The sequence below is a fragment of the Camelus dromedarius genome, chromosome 9 (assembly GCF_036321535.1).
Source record: "Camelus dromedarius isolate mCamDro1 chromosome 9, mCamDro1.pat, whole genome shotgun sequence".
NCBI classification, from domain to species: Eukaryota; Metazoa; Chordata; class Mammalia; order Artiodactyla; family Camelidae; genus Camelus; species Camelus dromedarius.
The window spans coordinates 76,956,232-76,974,299 of NC_087444.1; the positions used below are offsets into that span (position 1 = coordinate 76,956,232).

At 53.2% G+C, this 18,068-nt stretch overlaps 1 protein-coding gene across 1 annotated transcript; it reads left to right on the forward strand.

Annotated features, from left to right (window-relative positions):
* The first annotated feature begins 4 nt into the window (after positions 1–4).
* CACNG8 (calcium voltage-gated channel auxiliary subunit gamma 8) lies at positions 5–18,061 on the forward strand. Its single transcript, XM_064489861.1, has 4 exons — positions 5–320; positions 8,615–8,698; positions 9,893–10,033; positions 11,675–18,061. Exons 1-4 carry the CDS (start codon positions 143–145, stop codon positions 12,454–12,456), a joined length of 1,185 nt encoding a protein of 394 aa, XP_064345931.1. The 5' UTR covers positions 5–142; the 3' UTR covers positions 12,457–18,061.
* The last annotated feature ends 7 nt before the right edge of the window (positions 18,062–18,068 follow it).

Here is an 18,068-nt window from a genome sequence, read left to right on the forward strand (position 1 = left end):
CCGGTGGTGGCCCACGGCCCCCCGGCTGCCCGTGGTCAAACTGGAGTCGCTGAAGCGCTGGAACGAAGAGAGGGGCCTTTGGTGCGAGAAGGGGGTGCAGGTGCTGCTGACGACGGTGGGCGCCTTCGCCGCCTTCGGCCTCATGACCATCGCCATCAGCACCGACTACTGGCTCTACACGCGCGCCTTCATCTGCAACACCACCAACCTCACGGCGGGCGACGACGGCCCCCCCCACCGCGGGGGCAGCGGCTCCTCCGAGAAGAAGGACCCCGGCGGCCTCACCCACTCGGGCCTCTGGAGGATCTGCTGCCTGGAAGGTAGGGTGGGGCGGGCCCTGCCTCCCCTCCCCCCACGTCGGACGTCCCCCCTCTGAACCTCCAGGTTTCCTGCGGTCTCCACCCGGCCGCCTCCCTTCTCCAGCTCCTTCCCGCTCCTGCCCACTCCCCGCCACCCTCCTCTCGAACTTTCCACTCTTCTCTGCACCCCGGCCCTCTTCTGAACACCCCCTCCCACCTCGAGGTTCCCTTCCATGTCTCTGCACACTCGCCGCGCCTCCTCCACTGGGAAACCCCTCATGTTCCCTTCCCTTCGTCCGCGGGGAAAGGCCCCTCTCCTCCCCTCCTCTCACCCTTCCGGGTGCCTGGCCTCCCTACACGTGGGGAGCCCTCTACCCCTCCTCGCCTCTCCCCATTTATCTTGACACTGCTCATGCAGGCACATGGCGTCTTCCCTCCCCACATCCCACCTCAGGCCCCTGAGTGCCCCGACCTCAGATCTCATTTTGGCTATTCCTCCCCTAAAACGGCATGCCCCATCTGGCCATAACCCATGGCCCTCTCCTCTTTTCTCTTTGTGGCTTGTCATCCCGCAGATCTCCTTGTCTTGCTTGCCTCTACCCATCAGGCCCCCCATCAGGATCTCTCCCAACCTCCCGTCCTGGTCCTTGTCCTCCTTCGTCCTTTAGATGGCTCTGTTTCTTCTTCCCTCCTCCCATGCCTGCCTCGGACCTCTTCCTTCTTCCATACCTCGTTCCTTGACACTGAGGCCACCTCCTCTTCTAATTTCCATCTTCATTCTTTCCCTTGGTCCTGCTCTGCCTCTCGCTGCCTCCCTCCCAGCTAGCTCCCTCTGCCTCCCATCTCCCCCACTTCTCCCCACTCCAGCCCTCTTCCTCTCAGCAGCTCCTTGGTCCCACTCTCAGCTTTGCCATTTCTTGACGCATATCATGGGGGTGTTGGCCTGGGAAGCAGGACACCTGGGTTCCAGTCCTCCTGTGCATCTCTCCCTCATGTGACCTTCCTGAGCCTTACAGTCCCGGTCTGCAACATGAAGAAGGGGGACCAGCCAATCCCAAAGCTCCCCTTCCAGGGCCAATAAGATGGAAATCCCTTCACTTCTCTTTTTCAGCCATCTTTTTTCCCTATTCCCGCCCCCCCCCCCCCGCTCTGTTTTGCTGAGTGCTCTCAATGAGCAAAGAATGTTATTATCTCATTTAACCCTATGGGTGGGATGCCACCCTCCAGTTGAGGATGAAGAAACCAAGGCTCAGAGAGGTTAAGCCACTTGCCCAAGGTCGCCCAGCTGTGACTGGGGCAGGGCCAAGAGAACTCAGGTCTGATGGAGGCGATTTGTGGATACGCTTTGTCTGGAGTGTGGAGTGTTTAAAACTGAAACCAAAATTGAATCGGTTGCCAACATTTAAAAATAGGGAGATTGCACATTGAAAAATCTGATTTCCAGCTTCTTTTGAACTAATGGAAGATCTGACAACCTGGAACTTGTAGCCTGCTGTGGCCACAATTGGCTGGATCCAAGCAGCAATTTTGTCTTCAGATGAGGCATGGGGGTCTCCACTTCCCCACAGTCGCCTCTGGTCCCTATCGCCTCACCCCCATCCACTTTTCTCATTATGTTACTCTCTTCCTTCTGTGCCCATTTGACTTCATCTTTATTCCCTGGCCTGACGGAGCACCAGGCACAGAGCCAAGTGTGAGGCCTTGCGCATCCTGGAGCCCCTAGGACAGCGCGCAGCACAGAGTGATCATTCCATTTGTTCATCCCTTCCTTCCACAGCCGCTAGTTATTGAATCTATGTCAGTGCCAGGCACGTTCTTGATTCTGGAGTTACAGTGGTGGAATGAACAACTACAACAAAGATGTCTATATTCTAGAAGGAGAGGCAGATAACAAGGGAGATAAGTAAATAGAACATTTAGGGTGTTAGAGCTGAGTGCTAAGGAGGAAAAAGAGCAAGGCTGGAGACGGGAAGTGTTAGGGGTGAGCATGTGAAACTGGAGGTAAAAGAGATTGAGCAGGTGACACCCGAGGGGAGGTCTGAAGGAACGGAGAGGTTCAGCCGTGCGGCTTCCGGAGGGAAGAGCTTCAGGTCGCAGGAACCTAGCCAAGGTCCAGCAGCAGGAATGCGCTCGCGTGTCTGACCACCAGGGGAGGCCGGGGGCGCTGGGGCAGAGCCAGCCGGGGAGCGGGAACGTGGTGGGAGGCGGAGTCACAGCGATAACACATGCTTCCAGGTCTTGGGACGTCATTTGCTCTCCACGTCGGAGGAATGACAGGAACTGGCTTACACGTTAAGGGGCTCGCTCTTGCTGCTGTGTTGAGAGGAAGGCAAGCAGGAAAAGGGAAAACGGGAGGTGGCTTCTTTGGGGTGGGAGCAGTAGAGTCTGGGTTCGCATCCAGAATGTATTCTGCAGGTGCAGCGGGCAGGAACTGCCGATGGGGCGATTGTGAGATATGGGACATGAGAGCGAAAAGAATCAGGGTGTCTCAAAAACAACGTTTCCCAACTCCACGCTCTGGGCATTTGGGGTTGGATAATTCCATGTTGTGGTGGGGGATGGCAGAGGGAGAGGGGTCCTGTGCACGGTAGGGTGTTTATCAGTATCCCTGGCCTCTAGGTGCCAGCAGCATCCACCAGTGTGACCACCCAGGAATAAAGTCGCGCCTCAGTGAGAGTCACTGCTCTAAGGCTGCGTGCGGACTGAGCATTGGAGAATATGGGGGCTGGGGGTGGGGTCCGTCAGATGAAACAGCTGATATTTTCTTGTATTTCTTTTATTTTCTCTTATCTGATCTATTATGAGGAGGGCTAGCTAGCACCAGCTCAGTTTTGGACATGTTAGGTTTAAGGTGCCTGTTCGGGGCATCCTCTAGGACAAGGCTCAGTCCAGCGAAAGCCCTGCAAAGTGCTGCACAGGCAAGACTTTGGGCTTCGGGGGGCGTGCAGTCTCTGTCACAGCTACTCCTGAAAACAACCAGAGACAATGCGTGAGTGGGTGAGCGTGGCTGGGTTCCAATTAAACTTCATTTCCAGGCACTGATACTTGAATTTTATGTCATTTTCACATACCACAAAATACTCTTCCCTGACAGTTTTTCAATCATTAAAAAAAAAAAAAAAAACATGAAACTCACTCTTCACTGGATTTGGCAGGCTGGGTCTGGCCCGTGGGTCGTAGCTGGCTGACCCCTGAACTAGGATGTTAGTGACATGCTCTAGGAGGCCAGAGTTCAGGGGACAGTCTGGGCTGGAGATATAAATTGGGGAGATCATCACATGTGGATGGATGAGGTCAACTAGAGAATGGGCAGAGACAGAAGCAAACTGAAAAATTAGTTGAAGGGCTAAAGCCTGAGTTAGTCCAGTATTAAAAGACAGAGAGATGGGGCTGGGGTGGTTATTGCTCAGAGGTAGAACGCATGCTCAGTATGCACAAGGTCCTGGGTTCAATCCCCAGTACCTCCATTTAAAAAAGCACAAAACAAAAGAAAAAACAGAAAAACCAAAAAAGGGAGCTGAGAAATGAGTGACCACAGAGGTTTTGGGAAAATAATGAGGTAAGTGTGTGTTCTGGGGGTCAAAGGAAGTGTGTTAAGGAGGGGCCAGCTTTATTGTTACTGTAATTGTCATTCATGTGTCACTGAATGCTCACAATATCCCTGTGCACTCTGTAGTATTAATACCCCCATCTCCTAACAGTGGAAGATAAGGCTCAGAGAAGTGAAGCGACTTTCCCAAGTTCACACAGCTAATGCGCAGTGGAGTCTGGATTTGAATCTGAGTCTATTTTGTTTCCTAGGAGTCAGAGCAACACATCCACCAGCCTCCATTCCATCAGGGATCCAAGAGGGTAGAAACTGGTCCCCCTGAGCCATTGTCTCCTGAAGGTGCTGTGTCCCCAGGACACAGCCTTCCTCATGTCCCTCCAAGTGTCTCTGAGAGACACAGTAGAGAGCAGTGTTTGGGATACAGACTCTGGAATAAAACTGACTGGGTACCTCCTGTCTACTGTGCCTGGAAAGGTGACCTTGGGCCATACATTAAGCCTCCCTGCACTTTGTTTCCATCATTGGTAAAATGGGGATTCTAACAGCCCGTAACCCACAGGGTGATGGAGGCGGTCAATGAGTTCCTACGTTTAAAGCATTCAAAAGGCCAGCAGGCACCGAGACAGGGCGAGCTTGTGCCATTTATGTTCTGTTGCTGTTCTTTTTATTAGGAAGTCACGTGACCAAGCCCTGCGCCTCCCTTCCTTGATAGCCTAGAAGTCCCCGCACTGCCCAGTAGAAATATCACACAAGCTGCATGTATGATTTATTTGGTTTTAAGTTTTTTTGGTGGGGGGAGGTTATTAGGTTTATTTATTTATTTAATGGAGGTACTAGAGATTGAATCCAGGACCTCGTGCATGCTAGGTGTGCGCTCTGTGACTAAGCTATACCTCCCCCGCTGCATATATGATTTAAATGTTTCTAGTAATGACATTAAAACAAGTAAAAAGGGAAAGGTTCAATGAATCTAATTCAATGAATATAAATTATACAATATAATGCATTCCTATGAAGGCTAGTAATATAGTTTATTTAACTGAGCAGAGCCAAAATATTATCATTTTAATATGTTATCAGTATAACAACTATTCATGAAATATTATACATTTTCCTTCATACTGAGCTTGAAATCTGTGTGCATATTTTACGCCCGCACCTCATCTCAATTGCCACATTTCAAGTACCTGAGACCCGGGGCTAGGGGCATCCGTTTGGGTCTAGCCCCATCCTCAGGAAATTGTTTCAGGCTTCTAGAACCTGGACGCACGGCCTGTTGATTCCTGCCAGCTATATAAAGTCTCTGTGCACAGCACTTTGCATGTCTTACTATCTCATTGAATCCCTCCCATTGCTCCAGGGGGAAGGTATTATTATCACTCGAGTCTGCCAGAGCAGGAAGCTAAGGGCCTGAAAGGGAAATGAGTCAGCCACATGGCCACCCATGTGCGGGGTACAGTCCGTATCCCTTCTCCCCCGAGCCGGGTCTGGGCTAGGCAGGCCCTGGGGGAGACTCGGGGACACATCCCCACCATCCCTGCCCACAAAGAGATTGTGGCCGGACCCTGAACCAGTCGGAAAGCACACAGAGGCGTGCCTCATAACCTCCATGTTTTCTTCGCTTGATGCTGTGTTTCACAGAACTCTTATCAAACCATATGGGGTCATATCACCATCCGCATTTTCCAAATGAGGAAGTCGAGGCTCAAGGGTGTTCAAGTTCCCAAAGCCACGCAGCTGGGAAGTGGCAACCCTGCGTGTGAGTCCAGACACGGGATTCCAGAGCCAGCACTCATGGCCACCATAGCCTTAAAATATGCTCAGCTGCCTAAAATATGCTCACCTCTGGAGCCAGCCACACTCGAGTCTCCTCCCCATGCCTTCATCTATGTGGGATTGAGCAATTTCTCCAGATGCATGCCTCAGTCTCCTCATCTGTAAAGTGGGGATATTGTTACTGCCTAGCACCCCTCGAGTTTGTCTTGCATACTGAGTGTGTTAGTATCTGTCAAGTGCTTGGTGTGTGGTTAGCCCTCAGTAAGTCCTAGTTAACATTACTGCTGTCACGTCTAGTCTGTTGAGTCTGCATGCTGTGTACTTTCTATGCTCAATCTCAGTGAATTATCATTGATGATTGGAGAGAAGCACTATGACCCCATTCAAGAAAGGAGAGAAATTGAACCTACCCTCCACACCATAATCGATGTGCTGATGGATAAGCATTGGCTCTCAAAAGGTGTATCTTCATTCATTCATTCATTCAGTTGCTCTTTTTTTTTAAGTGTAGTAAAATGTATCATCTCAACCATTTTTAAGAGGACAGACAGTTCAGTAGTGTGAAATATATTCATATACTGTCTAATCTCCAGAACTCCTTTCATCTTGCAAAACTGAAACTCTGTACCCATTTCCCCCTCTCCTAGCCCCTAGAAACTATCATTCTACTTTCTGTCTCCACGAATTTGACTGCTCTAGATAGCTCACAAAAGTGGAAACATACAGCATTTGTGTTTTGTGACTGATTTATTTCACTTTGCATAATGTCCTCAAGGTTCATCAAGGTTGTAGCATTGTGTCAGAATTTCCTTACTTTTAAAGGCAGAATAATATTCCATTGTATGTATGTACCACATTTCATTTATCCATTCATGCATTGATAGACCCTTGGGTTGCTTTTGGCTGTTGTGAATAATGCTGCTATGAAAATGGATGTAGAAATATTTCTTAGAGACCCTGCTTTCAATTCTTTTGAGTATTTAACAGAAGTGGAATAGCTGGATCATATAGTAATTCTGTTTTTAATTTTTTGAGGAACATCTGTACTATTTTCCATAGCATCCCACCACTTCACATTCCCACCAACAGTGCACTCAAGTTCCACTTTATCCATATTCTCATCAACACTTGTTATTTTCTGTTTTGTCTGGTTGGTTTTTTATAGTAACCATCCTAATGGGATGGCATCTCATATCTATGAGATGGTATTTCATTGTTGTTTTGATTTGCTTTTCCCTGGTGATTAGTGATATTGAGCATCTTTCCATGTGCTTGTTGACTATTCAATCTTTCTTTCATAAAAATATTTATTAAGCACTTACTACATGCTATGCATTGTTGTAGATGTTGGGAAGACAGTGGTGAACACCCGTAAGCTTACATCCCAGTGGGACAAACTGCTGTGTGTTTGAATCCTGTTTCCCCTACCCATCAGCTGTGAATTGATGAACTCTTTTTATGTCTCTCTTTCCTCATCTGGACAATGGGTTTATGGAGTGGTATCAACTGAACACTTAATTGTGTTCCAGGCAAAGTGCTAGGTCTTTATGTCTGGATTCAATGCTCACAACAAACCCCATGAAGTAGGTCCTATTATCCTTTTGTTGTAGGAAAGGGGACTGAAGAAGATTGGCCCAAGTAAGGCCAATGAGATCACAGAATAAGGACATGATAGATTTGGGCTTCATTATCAAACAGTGTGACTCCAGTTCCCCACGTCTGACCACTACATGACACCAATAACATTATCCGTTTCATGGGGCTCCTGGGAAGCCCTTAACAAATGTTAGCTCTTAGTGGGATTATTCACTGCCTTTTATTCCTTCTTTCTAGTTCTTTCTTTACCCTCATTTCTTTCCCTGTCATCTTGTCTCACATCTTCCCTTCTGCTATCCTTATATTCATTTATAACTTCATTCATTTAACACACATTTCTTGAGGCCTCCTTGATGCCAGGCAGTGCTAGGGGCACACAGGAATCAGACCCCGTGCCCTTCCCCTGCAGGAACTCCCAGCTTGCAGAGGAAGAAGATCATAAATCAACCCGATGCATGCTAAAAAGGGGAAGGGGCAGCACAGGTCGCTGCTGCACCACGGAGGGGAACTAACCCACCCTGGGCAGGAAGTGTGTGTGTTTGTGTTGGGGGTGGGCGTGGAAGCTTCTTCAAGCAGGGGCCTGTGAGCTGCCCGCTTGCAAGGGTAAGTATTTCCATCTGTGAAGAATGTGAGTGGAATGTTCCACAGCTGTTGGGTTGAGGCCTGGAGGTTGGAAGGAGCCTGGAGAAATGTATTTATATTTATACTTTTTATATATCCGTCTCCAGCTATGTAAGGATGAGGGTTCTGGGCGGGAGGGAGAGGGTGAGACTACAGGACTCCCCGAAGGCACACTGCACCCTCTCGCGTGTCTCTGCTTCCTCCCACCACTCCATCTCCTCCTGGAAGATTCCAGGTGCAGCGCAGAGACGGGGAATCCCTCTCCACACACGCCGCACTGAAGAAACTACAACCCCAGTGATCCACTGGGGCTGCTCTCTCCTCACAATTGGACTCAAGACGCCATAGCGCCTGATGGGAAATGTAGTCCTCGCCCCCCGTGGCCTCTTCGTTTTCCCACTCACTCAGACTCAACAGGTTTCGCGTTGAAGGGTGCCTTGGCATTGCCGAAACAAACGCTTTCTTTCTTATAGAGGGAGAAACAGGCCAGAGAGACCGTGTCCCAGCTCAGGTTACAGGGCAAAGGTCCTTGTGTCCTTTTAGTGAGTATTGGATGGTTTTCTTTCTTTCTTTTCCTTTTCTCTTTTTTAGGGAAACTGAGTCCAGGGAGGTTGAAAGTTTGCCCCAGCTGCCCAGTCTCTGGAGCCAGGACTTCCCGCCTCCCAGTCAGCCCAGCGAGAGAAGGGGTTGAGGAGGGGGAAGGGTCTTTTCTCACCGGGGCTTCCCCCCACTCTTAAGCGCCCTCCCCTACCATCACCCCATCCTCCTCCAGGGTTGAAAAGAGGCGTCTGCGTGAAGATCAACCATTTCCCGGAGGACACGGACTACGACCATGACAGCGCGGAGTATCTGCTCCGTACGTGGGGGTCCCGGACAGAGTGGGGGTGGACTGGCCAAGCGGGAGGGGGAGAGGGGGCTGTGTCTCAGCACTTGGATCGACACACAGAGATGAGCTTGGCAGCCAGTCCAAGCCCAGATACTGAGATCCTCTGTTCTCCGATTGGCTCAGTGGTCTCTCTCCCGCCCCCTCCTCTCACCTTGGGGCGGGCCAAGGGGGGATCCCGGGAGCTGATTGGCCACAGTGTGGGCGAGAGTACGCTCGGCAACTCAGTGCGGTGATTGGCTGTCGCGCTCTGGGCTGTGATTGGCCACTGCGCCCGGGGCCGTGAGGCAATCTGCGGCGCGGACTGGCCACTCTCGGGAGCGGGCGGGGAAGCCTGTGTTACGATTGGTAGCTACCCCGAGAACGCGGCAAATCCCGAATTATGATTGGCTGCGGCCTCAGCCAGGCTCAGAAATCGCAAAATCTGGTTTCCTGGGGTTTGGGGTGGGGGCGGAAGGTGGAAAGGACTGCAGAGAGGGGGAGAAACAGGGAGAGAGAAAGAGAGAGCGAGAGAGAAGAGAGGGAGAAAGAAAAAGGAGAAACTCAGGGCTACAGATGAAGCCAGGCAGAAAAGGCGGGGGACAGAGAGGGAGAAGGGAGAGAGGAGGAAAGGACGAAGAGACGAAGGCAGAGAGCAGGGGCGGGGTGAAGAGCAGAGAAATCTGGAGAGATGGATGAAGCCTGGCAGGAAGAGGGGTAGCGGGGAGAGAGATGTTTAGAGTTGACAGAAAGAGGATCTGGAGAAAGGAAAGAAATGCGCAGAAGAGACGAAGGAAAAGAGCGTGAGAGAAGGAAAAAGAGAGAGGGGAGGAGGGTCCACAGAGAAATAGAAAAGTTCAGAGAAAAAGAAGAGAAGGAGAGTGACTAGAGAAATAAAAAGGAAGGCAAATATGCCAGGAGAGAGAAAAAATAAAGGAAGGAAGAAAAAGGACAAAGAAAGAGAGAGGCAATCAGACCAAGAAATAGATTTTAAAGAAAAGAGAGAATGAAAAGAAAGAAAAGGACCAGAACACAGGCACAGGCAAAGAGGGAGAATTGGAGAACTAGCGAGAGAGAAGCGGAGACCAAGGCAGGCAGGAAGCGCCAAGCGCCGAGGGTGCAGGCGGCCGCGTCTGACGCCCTGGCTCCCACCCCTGTCTTTCTCCCCCTCCTCCTTTCTCCCCCTAGGGGTCGTCCGGGCCTCCAGCATCTTCCCCATCCTCAGCGCCATCCTGCTGCTGCTTGGGGGTGTGTGCGTGGCGGCCTCCCGGGTCTACAAGTCCAAGAGGAACATCATTCTGGGCGCAGGGATCCTGTTCGTGGCAGCAGGTGAGAGGCAGAGGGAGGGGGCGGCCCACCTGCGCGCGCACACGTGTGCGAGTGTGCGCGCGCGCGCCTGCAAAGCCACCCAGCCCGGGGCGCTCCCTGGGGCCTGAAGCCTTCCTAGGCTCTTCCCAAGCTCTGTTGCTACCCGCTGGGCGAGGTAGGTGTCGCCTTCGCGCGATCTTCTTGGGGAGTGAAGCCAGCACAAACTGGCGTCTGGCGCGTAATCGGGGATACCTGGAGTTAAGACTCCAAAGCCCGAGGTCCAGGAGACGGAAGGGGAGGAGCTTTGGACAGAGGGTGGGGCCTTGAGGCAGAATTGCGATCTTATAGATAGAGAGGCGGAGCCGGCACTGGAGGGAGAAAGTGATTTGGATGCAGGTGGGGAGTGGTCTGCTCTAGGGGGCGGGGCCTCGTGGACCCGGGTGTATGCGAGAAGTGGCTGGTTCTGCGAAACCACCCAGACCAACTCCAAGTGAGGCATGGCATTAAGGGGCAAGACCCCCTTTCTACTCGAAGTGAGTAGTACTGGGAAATTCCAGGGGTCAGAGCCTTTTTGAAGGGGTGGAATCCAGAGGAGAAGGAGGATTTAGCATAAAGAGCAGGGGATTCTTTGGAGGTGGATCAAGATCTGCAGGGGATGGGGCTTGGAGAACTCGAAAGGAGGGACTAGCTACACCTGGGACAGGGGAGGAGCCTGGCCTCGGCGCTCAGAGGGTGTGGTTTGGCAAACTGGAGAGGGGGCTTTGAGTAGAAAGGAGACCACCATGGGGAAGGTCTAGAATAGACGATAATCATGAAAGAGCTCAGATCAAGAGTTACGGCCTAGAGAGTCAGAGCAGGATTACCGCATTAACAGTTTAAAAGAGCAAAGGGCGAGGCCTAGGGGAAACCAAGATGTATAACCCTAAGAGTGGAGTTAGACCAATCAGGGTAGGGCCTGGAAACCCTGATAAGATCATCTTATCAAGAGCAGAGTTTAGGCTAGCCAGGGAAGGGCCTGGACCATCTGGGGAGGAAATTAGACCATCCAGGGTGGGATCCAGACCATCTGGGATGTGGCCTAGGTTACCTGGGGGTGGAGCCTAGGTCATCTTGGGGCAGAACCTGGATCATCTGGGGAGGAGTTTAGAACATCTAGGGCAGGGCTTTGGAGATCCTGGAGGGGTCTGGACCATTAAGGGAGAGCCTGAATCATCTGGGGTGGACCCCGGGCCAGCTGGGGCAGAGTTTAGACCAGTCAGGGTGGGCTTTAGACCAACAGAGTAGGACCTGAATTAGCTTGGGGATGGGGCTTGGACCATCCAAAGCAAGCTCTGGTGCCCTTTGGGGAGGGGCCTGGGCCAGCTGGGGAGGAATTTAGACCATCTGGGGCGGGGCCTACCACCGGGTGGTGGAGCTTAGACCAATATGGGGCAGGGCCTAGGCTGGCCAGGTCGGGGTCTGGACCATCTGGGGCGAGGCCTAGACCTTAACGGGGAGAGCTTAGACCACCATGGAGCAGGGCCTGGGAAAGTCGGGGCGGGTTATGGACCACCGAGGGGTGGACATTGGATAATCCGGGGTTGGGCCTAGCCCATCGGGCCGGCGGGGACAGGGACCGAGCCAGGGTGGCCTCGAGGCTCCCGTTTGACCGTCCCTGCCCAGGCCTGAGCAACATCATCGGCGTGATCGTGTACATCTCGGCCAACGCGGGCGAGCCGGGCCCGAAGCGGGACGAGGAGAAGAAGAACCACTACTCTTACGGCTGGTCCTTCTACTTCGGCGGGCTGTCGTTCATCCTGGCAGAGGTGATCGGCGTGCTGGCCGTCAACATCTACATCGAGCGCAGCCGCGAGGCGCACTGCCAGTCTCGCTCGGACCTGCTCAAGGCCGGCGGGGGCGCGGGCGGCAGTGGCGGGAGCGGCCCCTCGGCCATCCTCCGTCTGCCCAGTTACCGCTTCCGCTACCGCCGCCGCTCCCGCTCTAGCTCCCGCTCCAGCGAGCCGTCGCCGTCGCGGGACGCGTCTCCCGGCGGCGCCGGGGGCCCGGGCTTCGCCTCCACGGACATCTCCATGTACACGCTCAGCCGCGACCCGTCCAAGGGCAGCGTGGCCGCGGGGCTGGCGAGCGCCGGTGCCGGCGGCGGGGCGTACGGCGGCGCGGCGGGGGGCGCGGGGACCGGCGGCGGCGGTGGCGGCGGCGGCGGCGGCGGCGGCGGCGGCGGGGCGGGCGCCGAGCGGGACCGCGGGGGGGCGTCCGGCTTCCTCACGCTGCACAACGCTTTCCCCAAGGAGGCGGGCGGCGGCGTCACGGTCACGGTCACCGGGCCGCCCGCCGCGCCCGCGCCCGCACCGTCCGCGCCCGCCGCGCCCGCCCCCGGGACCCTGGCCAAGGAGGCCGCGGCCTCCAACACCAACACGCTCAACAGGAAAACCACGCCCGTGTAGGGGCGCGACAGGGGGCGCCGAGGGGGGCGTGTCCGGGGCGCGTGCGCGGGCGCGCGTGCAACGAGGCTGCCAGGGGTCGGGGGCGCCCCCCTCCTTCCCCGTGAGCGCGCTGGAGACTGCTTGGCCTTCCCCCGCGCCCCCTCCCCACCTCCCGGGCGTGGGGGAGCATCCCCCACCCTCCGAATCAGGGACCCCAAGGGAGGGGAAGGGAAGGGAAGGGAGGGGGCCGTTGGGAGGGAGCGTCGTGTTTTATTTTTTTGTGGGTTGGGGGAGGGGGGAGGGCTGTGGTGTTTTTTGCAGTTTTGAGATGTTTTCTTTTTAATGTTTTGCTGTGTGCATGTGGGGGCGGGGCAGGAGGAAGGGACTCCCAGCCCAGCCCAATTCCTGGAGAGGGGCCCAGAACACATGAATATAGAGTTATACCTACAAACTATATATATGCTCTATATAAATAAGTAGAAAGGTAAAGAGATGGGGTACAGAAAGGCAAAGTGACTACGGGTGGACGTGGGCGTTCATTCACTTCTTCATCATTCCACAAGCACCTGCTATGTACCAGGATGGCACTACGGAGGGAGCATAAAAAAGCACACAGAGGGACTCGTTCATTCACTACCAGCAATTTAATTGTGTACTTGCGAACAATTTATTTGGGTACTTACGTACAATTTATTTGTGTGCTAAGCATTGTGGGGAATGCTGAGCCCACAGAAGGGAGGAAGACAAACAGGGTCCCCAACATCCTCAGAGAATTTACATCTTGTGCACAAGGCAGACGTTCATCAAAGAACTGTGTTCATAAACAAGTTACAGTTAAGACAAAAGAGGAATTCAAAATGCTACAAAATGCTCCATCAGGGAGGCTTCACCCAGTTTAAAAGGAAGGGATATTTTAGCTGACACTGAAAGGATGGCAGGAAGCCAGCCAAGTGAAGCTAGAGGCAAGAGTCTCAGCCAGAGAACAGGATATGCAAAGGCCCTGGGGCAAGAAGAGCTTCCAGAGAAGACGCCTGTATGTTGTGTGAGCTAGGTGCAGATGGAAGAAGATAGGCTGGAGATGTAGACAGGGCCAGACTGCCCAGGGACTTGTAGGTCAGAACAAGAGTTTCGGTTTTATTCTGAGGGCCATGGGGAGCCATGGAATGGCTTTAAACAGGATCATAACATGAATGATATACAAAGGGAGGCAAGAACTCAAGAGACGAAGGTGAGAGGCAGAGGTGCACTGAAATACAGCATCAAACACAAGTACTGGCCCTTAAAACTCACACTCTGTGAAGGGAAGCAGATAATTACACAAATACTGAAGTGTAGGCATAGTGTCTGGTGTGCAGGAGAAGCACTGGGACTTTGAAATTCATGTTTCACTCATTCATTAATTCAGCCATTCCCTCCTTGACATTTTTGAGCATCTCCTAACATGCCACGCAGTGTGTTAGAATCAGGATCCCCAGTGATGCTTCCAAGGAGGAGTCAAAAACTGAAATCAGGCGGAGCAATCGGTGCTGGGCACCCTGGACAGAGAACAAGAGAACAGAGTGACCCAATGCAGGACTTGGCAGTACTCAGGGAAACTTCCTGGAGACCGTCAGGGCCAGCCTAGGTTTCAAAAGAATGATTAGGAGCCTACCAGGCAATGAAGGGGGTGAGGAAGGCCTTCGTAGCAAAAGACCAAGCTGGGCCCAGGCGGGGGCGAAAGAGTGCGATGCACCGGGGCCGGGGCGCAGCCTTCCTAGGTGCAGAAGGTCAGAGTCGGCGTGGGAGGTAAGACCAGAGAGGCAGCGAGGGGCCAGAGTCTAAAGGTGCTGGGCTTTCAGCCTGAGGGGTTTGGACTTTGTTCTAAGGGTGGCAGGAGACACAGAAGAGTTTTCAGTAGATGAAGAGCAGGATCAGACATGGGTGTTAGAGGGAGCCACCTGGGATGTGGGAAAGGGGTGGACGGGAGGCTGATGCTGTGGGATAGATGAGAGAGGATGGCAGCTGAGCTGGGAAGGGGCTGTAGGGGTAGATGGATGGGGGGTGGATTTGAAGGTCACAGAAGGGACAGCGCTTAGTGGGTTTCCCTTCATTTGCTCAGCAAATATTTCCCAAGTTCCCTTGTGTGCTAGGCCCTGTGCTCGGTGACGCTGGGGGTGCAGAGAGGGTTCAGAGCCTGTCATGCCCTCCAGGGGCTCCCAGTCTGGTGCAAAGTCAGACATCAACACAAGATGGGGGACCAGAGGAGCAGTTAGCCATGATGCCCTGCTTCCAGGGGCTCCACCAGCCTCTACCTTGATAACATTGGGCAGCAGAAAGGGGTGGAAGAGAGGAGGGACATGGGCCCAGACCTGGGTATTGGGAACTTCCCGCTGGGGCCCTGTGGGTGGACCTGAAGGCCTGGAGGGCAGGGGTCCAGGGAGGAATTCCACAGGGGCAGTGTTGGAAAGAGATGCTGGGAAGTGTAGGGATTGGAATACAACTAGTGGAACAGAGGGGAACTTTGTGTAGGAATGACAGATGGAGAGAAGAGGGACCGGGGAAGTGGAGTTAAAAGAGACAAATGGAGGGGAGGGGTGCATAACTGGTTCTAGAGATGAAAGGCCAAACATAAATCAAGAAAGAGGTGGAGGGTGAGCAGAAGGGAGAGAGATGGGGAGATGGGGAGGAGGGAATTTGGGGGAGGATGAGGGCAACAGAGACCAAAACGAGGTGAGTCACAGGGATATAGGAAAAAGTCAAAGACACAGTAAGGTGATCCGGAGAGGGAGAAAAAAGGACATGAGAGATTGACCCAAAGATGCACAAATCAGAACAGAGAAGTCTTGGAGATGCAAAAACAGGGGGAAAAAAACACACAGAGGTGGAGTGGTGGAACTGCAGAGGAAGATGTAGGGATATGCCAAGAAAGAAATATAGAGACTTAGAAGCAAGCACAGTGTATAGGAAAGGTCCATTTCTTTTCTTTTGTTTCAGTCTTTGAGAAATATTCATTGAGCACAAATCTGTTCCAGGCCAGTCTAGGTGCAAGGAATGGTGAACACATAGCTGAGGTCTTGCCCTCCTGGAACTCACAGGAGAGAAAAGCAATCAACAGTAAGAATTTCCGCTACGGAGAAGTGCTTTAAAAAGGGAGCAAGATATGGTGACTGTAGATGAGGTGCCTCGGGAAGGACTCTGCAGAGGTAACAAGGGTTTTGAGAAGGGAAGGGCTTGACAAGCACTCTGGCCACCAGAGGCAACACGAAAGCCCTGAGGAGCCACAGATTTTCCAGGAAGCCCCCTGCTGGGCAGATGAACAAGGGTGAGGTCAGAAGCATGGGCTGGGGGCTAGTCACATAGGAACTTGTTACCCTGGGAAGAAATCTGAATTTTATTCTAGACTTGATGGGATGAGCAGAAGCATGACGTGCTTCTATTTTTATTTAAAAAGAAAGTAACAGAATCACTCTGCTGTGTTGAGAACAGAATTAGGAATAAACCTGGAGGCAAGGAGTTAAGCAGCTGTCGTCCTTGTCCAGCTGAGGCTGATAGTGGCCTGGACCAGTGTGAAATCGGTGAGGATGGAGAGAAATGGGAGAACAGGGCATGGGATTTTAGAGGGAGAGCTTATGGTGGTGGTGAACTGGACGTAGCAAAGGAGGGAAAGAAAAGCTACAGAGAAAGAGGAAATCTTTTAACTGGGCACGTGAAGCTAGGTGCTGCTGCTGTGTGTGGCCTGGAAGGGGGTCACCAAGGGAAGGGATGAAGATTTTTGTAGGAGGAATCAAGCAAACTCCTTGGGACATGACAGGTTGGAGATGCCTGTCAGAAATCCAAGCTGGGGTATCAGGTAGCCAGCTGGATATCTGAGACCAGAGTTTGGGAGAGAGGTCATGATTGTGAATATAAATTTTGGAAGTGTCAGCATTTAGGAGATAGCATATTTAGAGCCTCAGGTCTGGATGAGGTGATGTGGGAGGTAAATGCAGAGAAGTGACTCTGGCCAGAACCTTGGGGGTGTCTGCATGGGGCAGAGGGAGAGGAGGATGTAGTTAAAGGAGCCAGAAGGAGTGACCATGAAGGAGGCGGAGACCAGGAGGAAATGACCAGCGGTGCTGATGAGGCTGAGAATCTGAGGGATCCATGGAGCAAAGTGGACGTCAGTTAGATAACATGACCCTGATAAGAGGTCACTGCCGTGCAGTGGTGGGGACTGGAGTCCTGCCTGAGTGACTGGAAGCAAGAGACTGTGGGAGGGGAAGGGAGGTCAGGCCATCTTTGGTTATGAAAGTGACAAGAACTTTCCCACCAAAGAAAGTTCATACCCTTTCTGTGAAAGGAGAGAAAAGAAGACAGGCAGACAGGGAAGACAGAGGAAAGAAACATACCCCTTGAAAGGAGAGAGCTGTTATAGCAGGCAAGGAGAAAGATGGGGGAGACCCCAGGGCCGGAAGGGGAAGGTGGATTCAGGAGGCAGGGTAGGGAGCTGCAGGAAGGTGTCTGATTTCTCAGAATGAAGGTGCCCGTGGGTGGACCTCACCCAGCACTGCTCAGCCTACCTCCCAGCTCAGGTTGCTGTCAGCCCCAGGCACATTCTCGGATTCCCCTCTGGGTCCTGCCAAGGCCTGGGAAGACCCTGGGAGGTCAAGGAAAGAACAGGTTTCACTCATTCATTATAGAAGCAGTCCCTGGGGCCTTCCAGGTGCCAGGCCCTGCAATCTCAGAGCTGGGAGCTCAGATCTGAAGACAATCAGCCAATCAAAACATGAAGGGAGGTGTGGGGCCCTTGGGCACTGAGGAAATGCGGCAGACACCTTCCCTAGCTTGGGAGGGGATGTCTGTGCATCACCACCTCACTTTTCATTCAAATCAGGTATGCACATTTCCAAAGGCCTCCTGGGTATATGGGGTGTGGGCTGGGCAGTGCTGAGGACAATGAGATGAGTTTCTCTTGCACCTGGGCCCTGCCCCAGGCTGGTGAGAGAGCAGAACTCAGGGCAATGCGTGCTCCAGTGTAAGCAGCACTGGGCCCTTGGGCGTCCAGAGCAGGTGGACAGAGAAGGCCAGGGTCCACCAGGTCTGGCCGGAGCAGCCAACCATGGGCCAAGGAGTTGATGAAAGGTGGGTCCTATTTGGGCCATCGCAGAGGGGCTGAGGGAGGGGGTGAGGGGTGAAGATCAGGCCCTGCTGCCATTCCACACGGCTGTCCCCGTCCCTGCCCCTGGGGGAGCTGAAACTGCATGGAAGGTCCCCCAGGGGTGCCCCGTCTAATAAACTCGATAAAGAGGACTACGGCTCTGGTTCCCACACCCCGACACCAGCTTCTCTCTCCCCGAGGCCAGCGTGAATCTGCCCTTCCATCCTTCAAGATGCAAGGGATCTGGGCCCTAGTCTCCTTCCTCAGGCCTGGGGTCCAGGCCCCCAGCCATCTTCCCTCAGACCCAAGGGTCCAGGCCCCCAGCCCCTCCTCCCTCAGACCTAGGGGTCCTGCATCTCTCCCCCTCTTCCCTCGGACCCCGCAGTCCAGGCGCCCAGCCCATCCGGGCCTGCTCCGGACCAAAACTGATTTCCCTGCCCTGTCCCCTCTCCTGCCACCTAGGAGATAGGACCCTCGGCTCCCGCCTTTGCCCCTTAAGGAAGTAGAAGTCAGGACC

Coding starts and splice junctions, on each gene's coding strand:
- CACNG8 (XM_064489861.1), top strand. CDS start 143: ATGACCATCGCCATCAGCACCGACTACTGGCTCTACACGCGCGCCTTC. Junction 321..8,614: donor GAGGATCTGCTGCCTGGAAG/GTAGGGTGGGGC, acceptor ATCCTCCTCCAG/GGTTGAAAAGAGGCGTCTGC. Junction 10,034..11,674: donor GATCCTGTTCGTGGCAGCAG/GTGAGAGGCAGA, acceptor GTCCCTGCCCAG/GCCTGAGCAACATCATCGGC.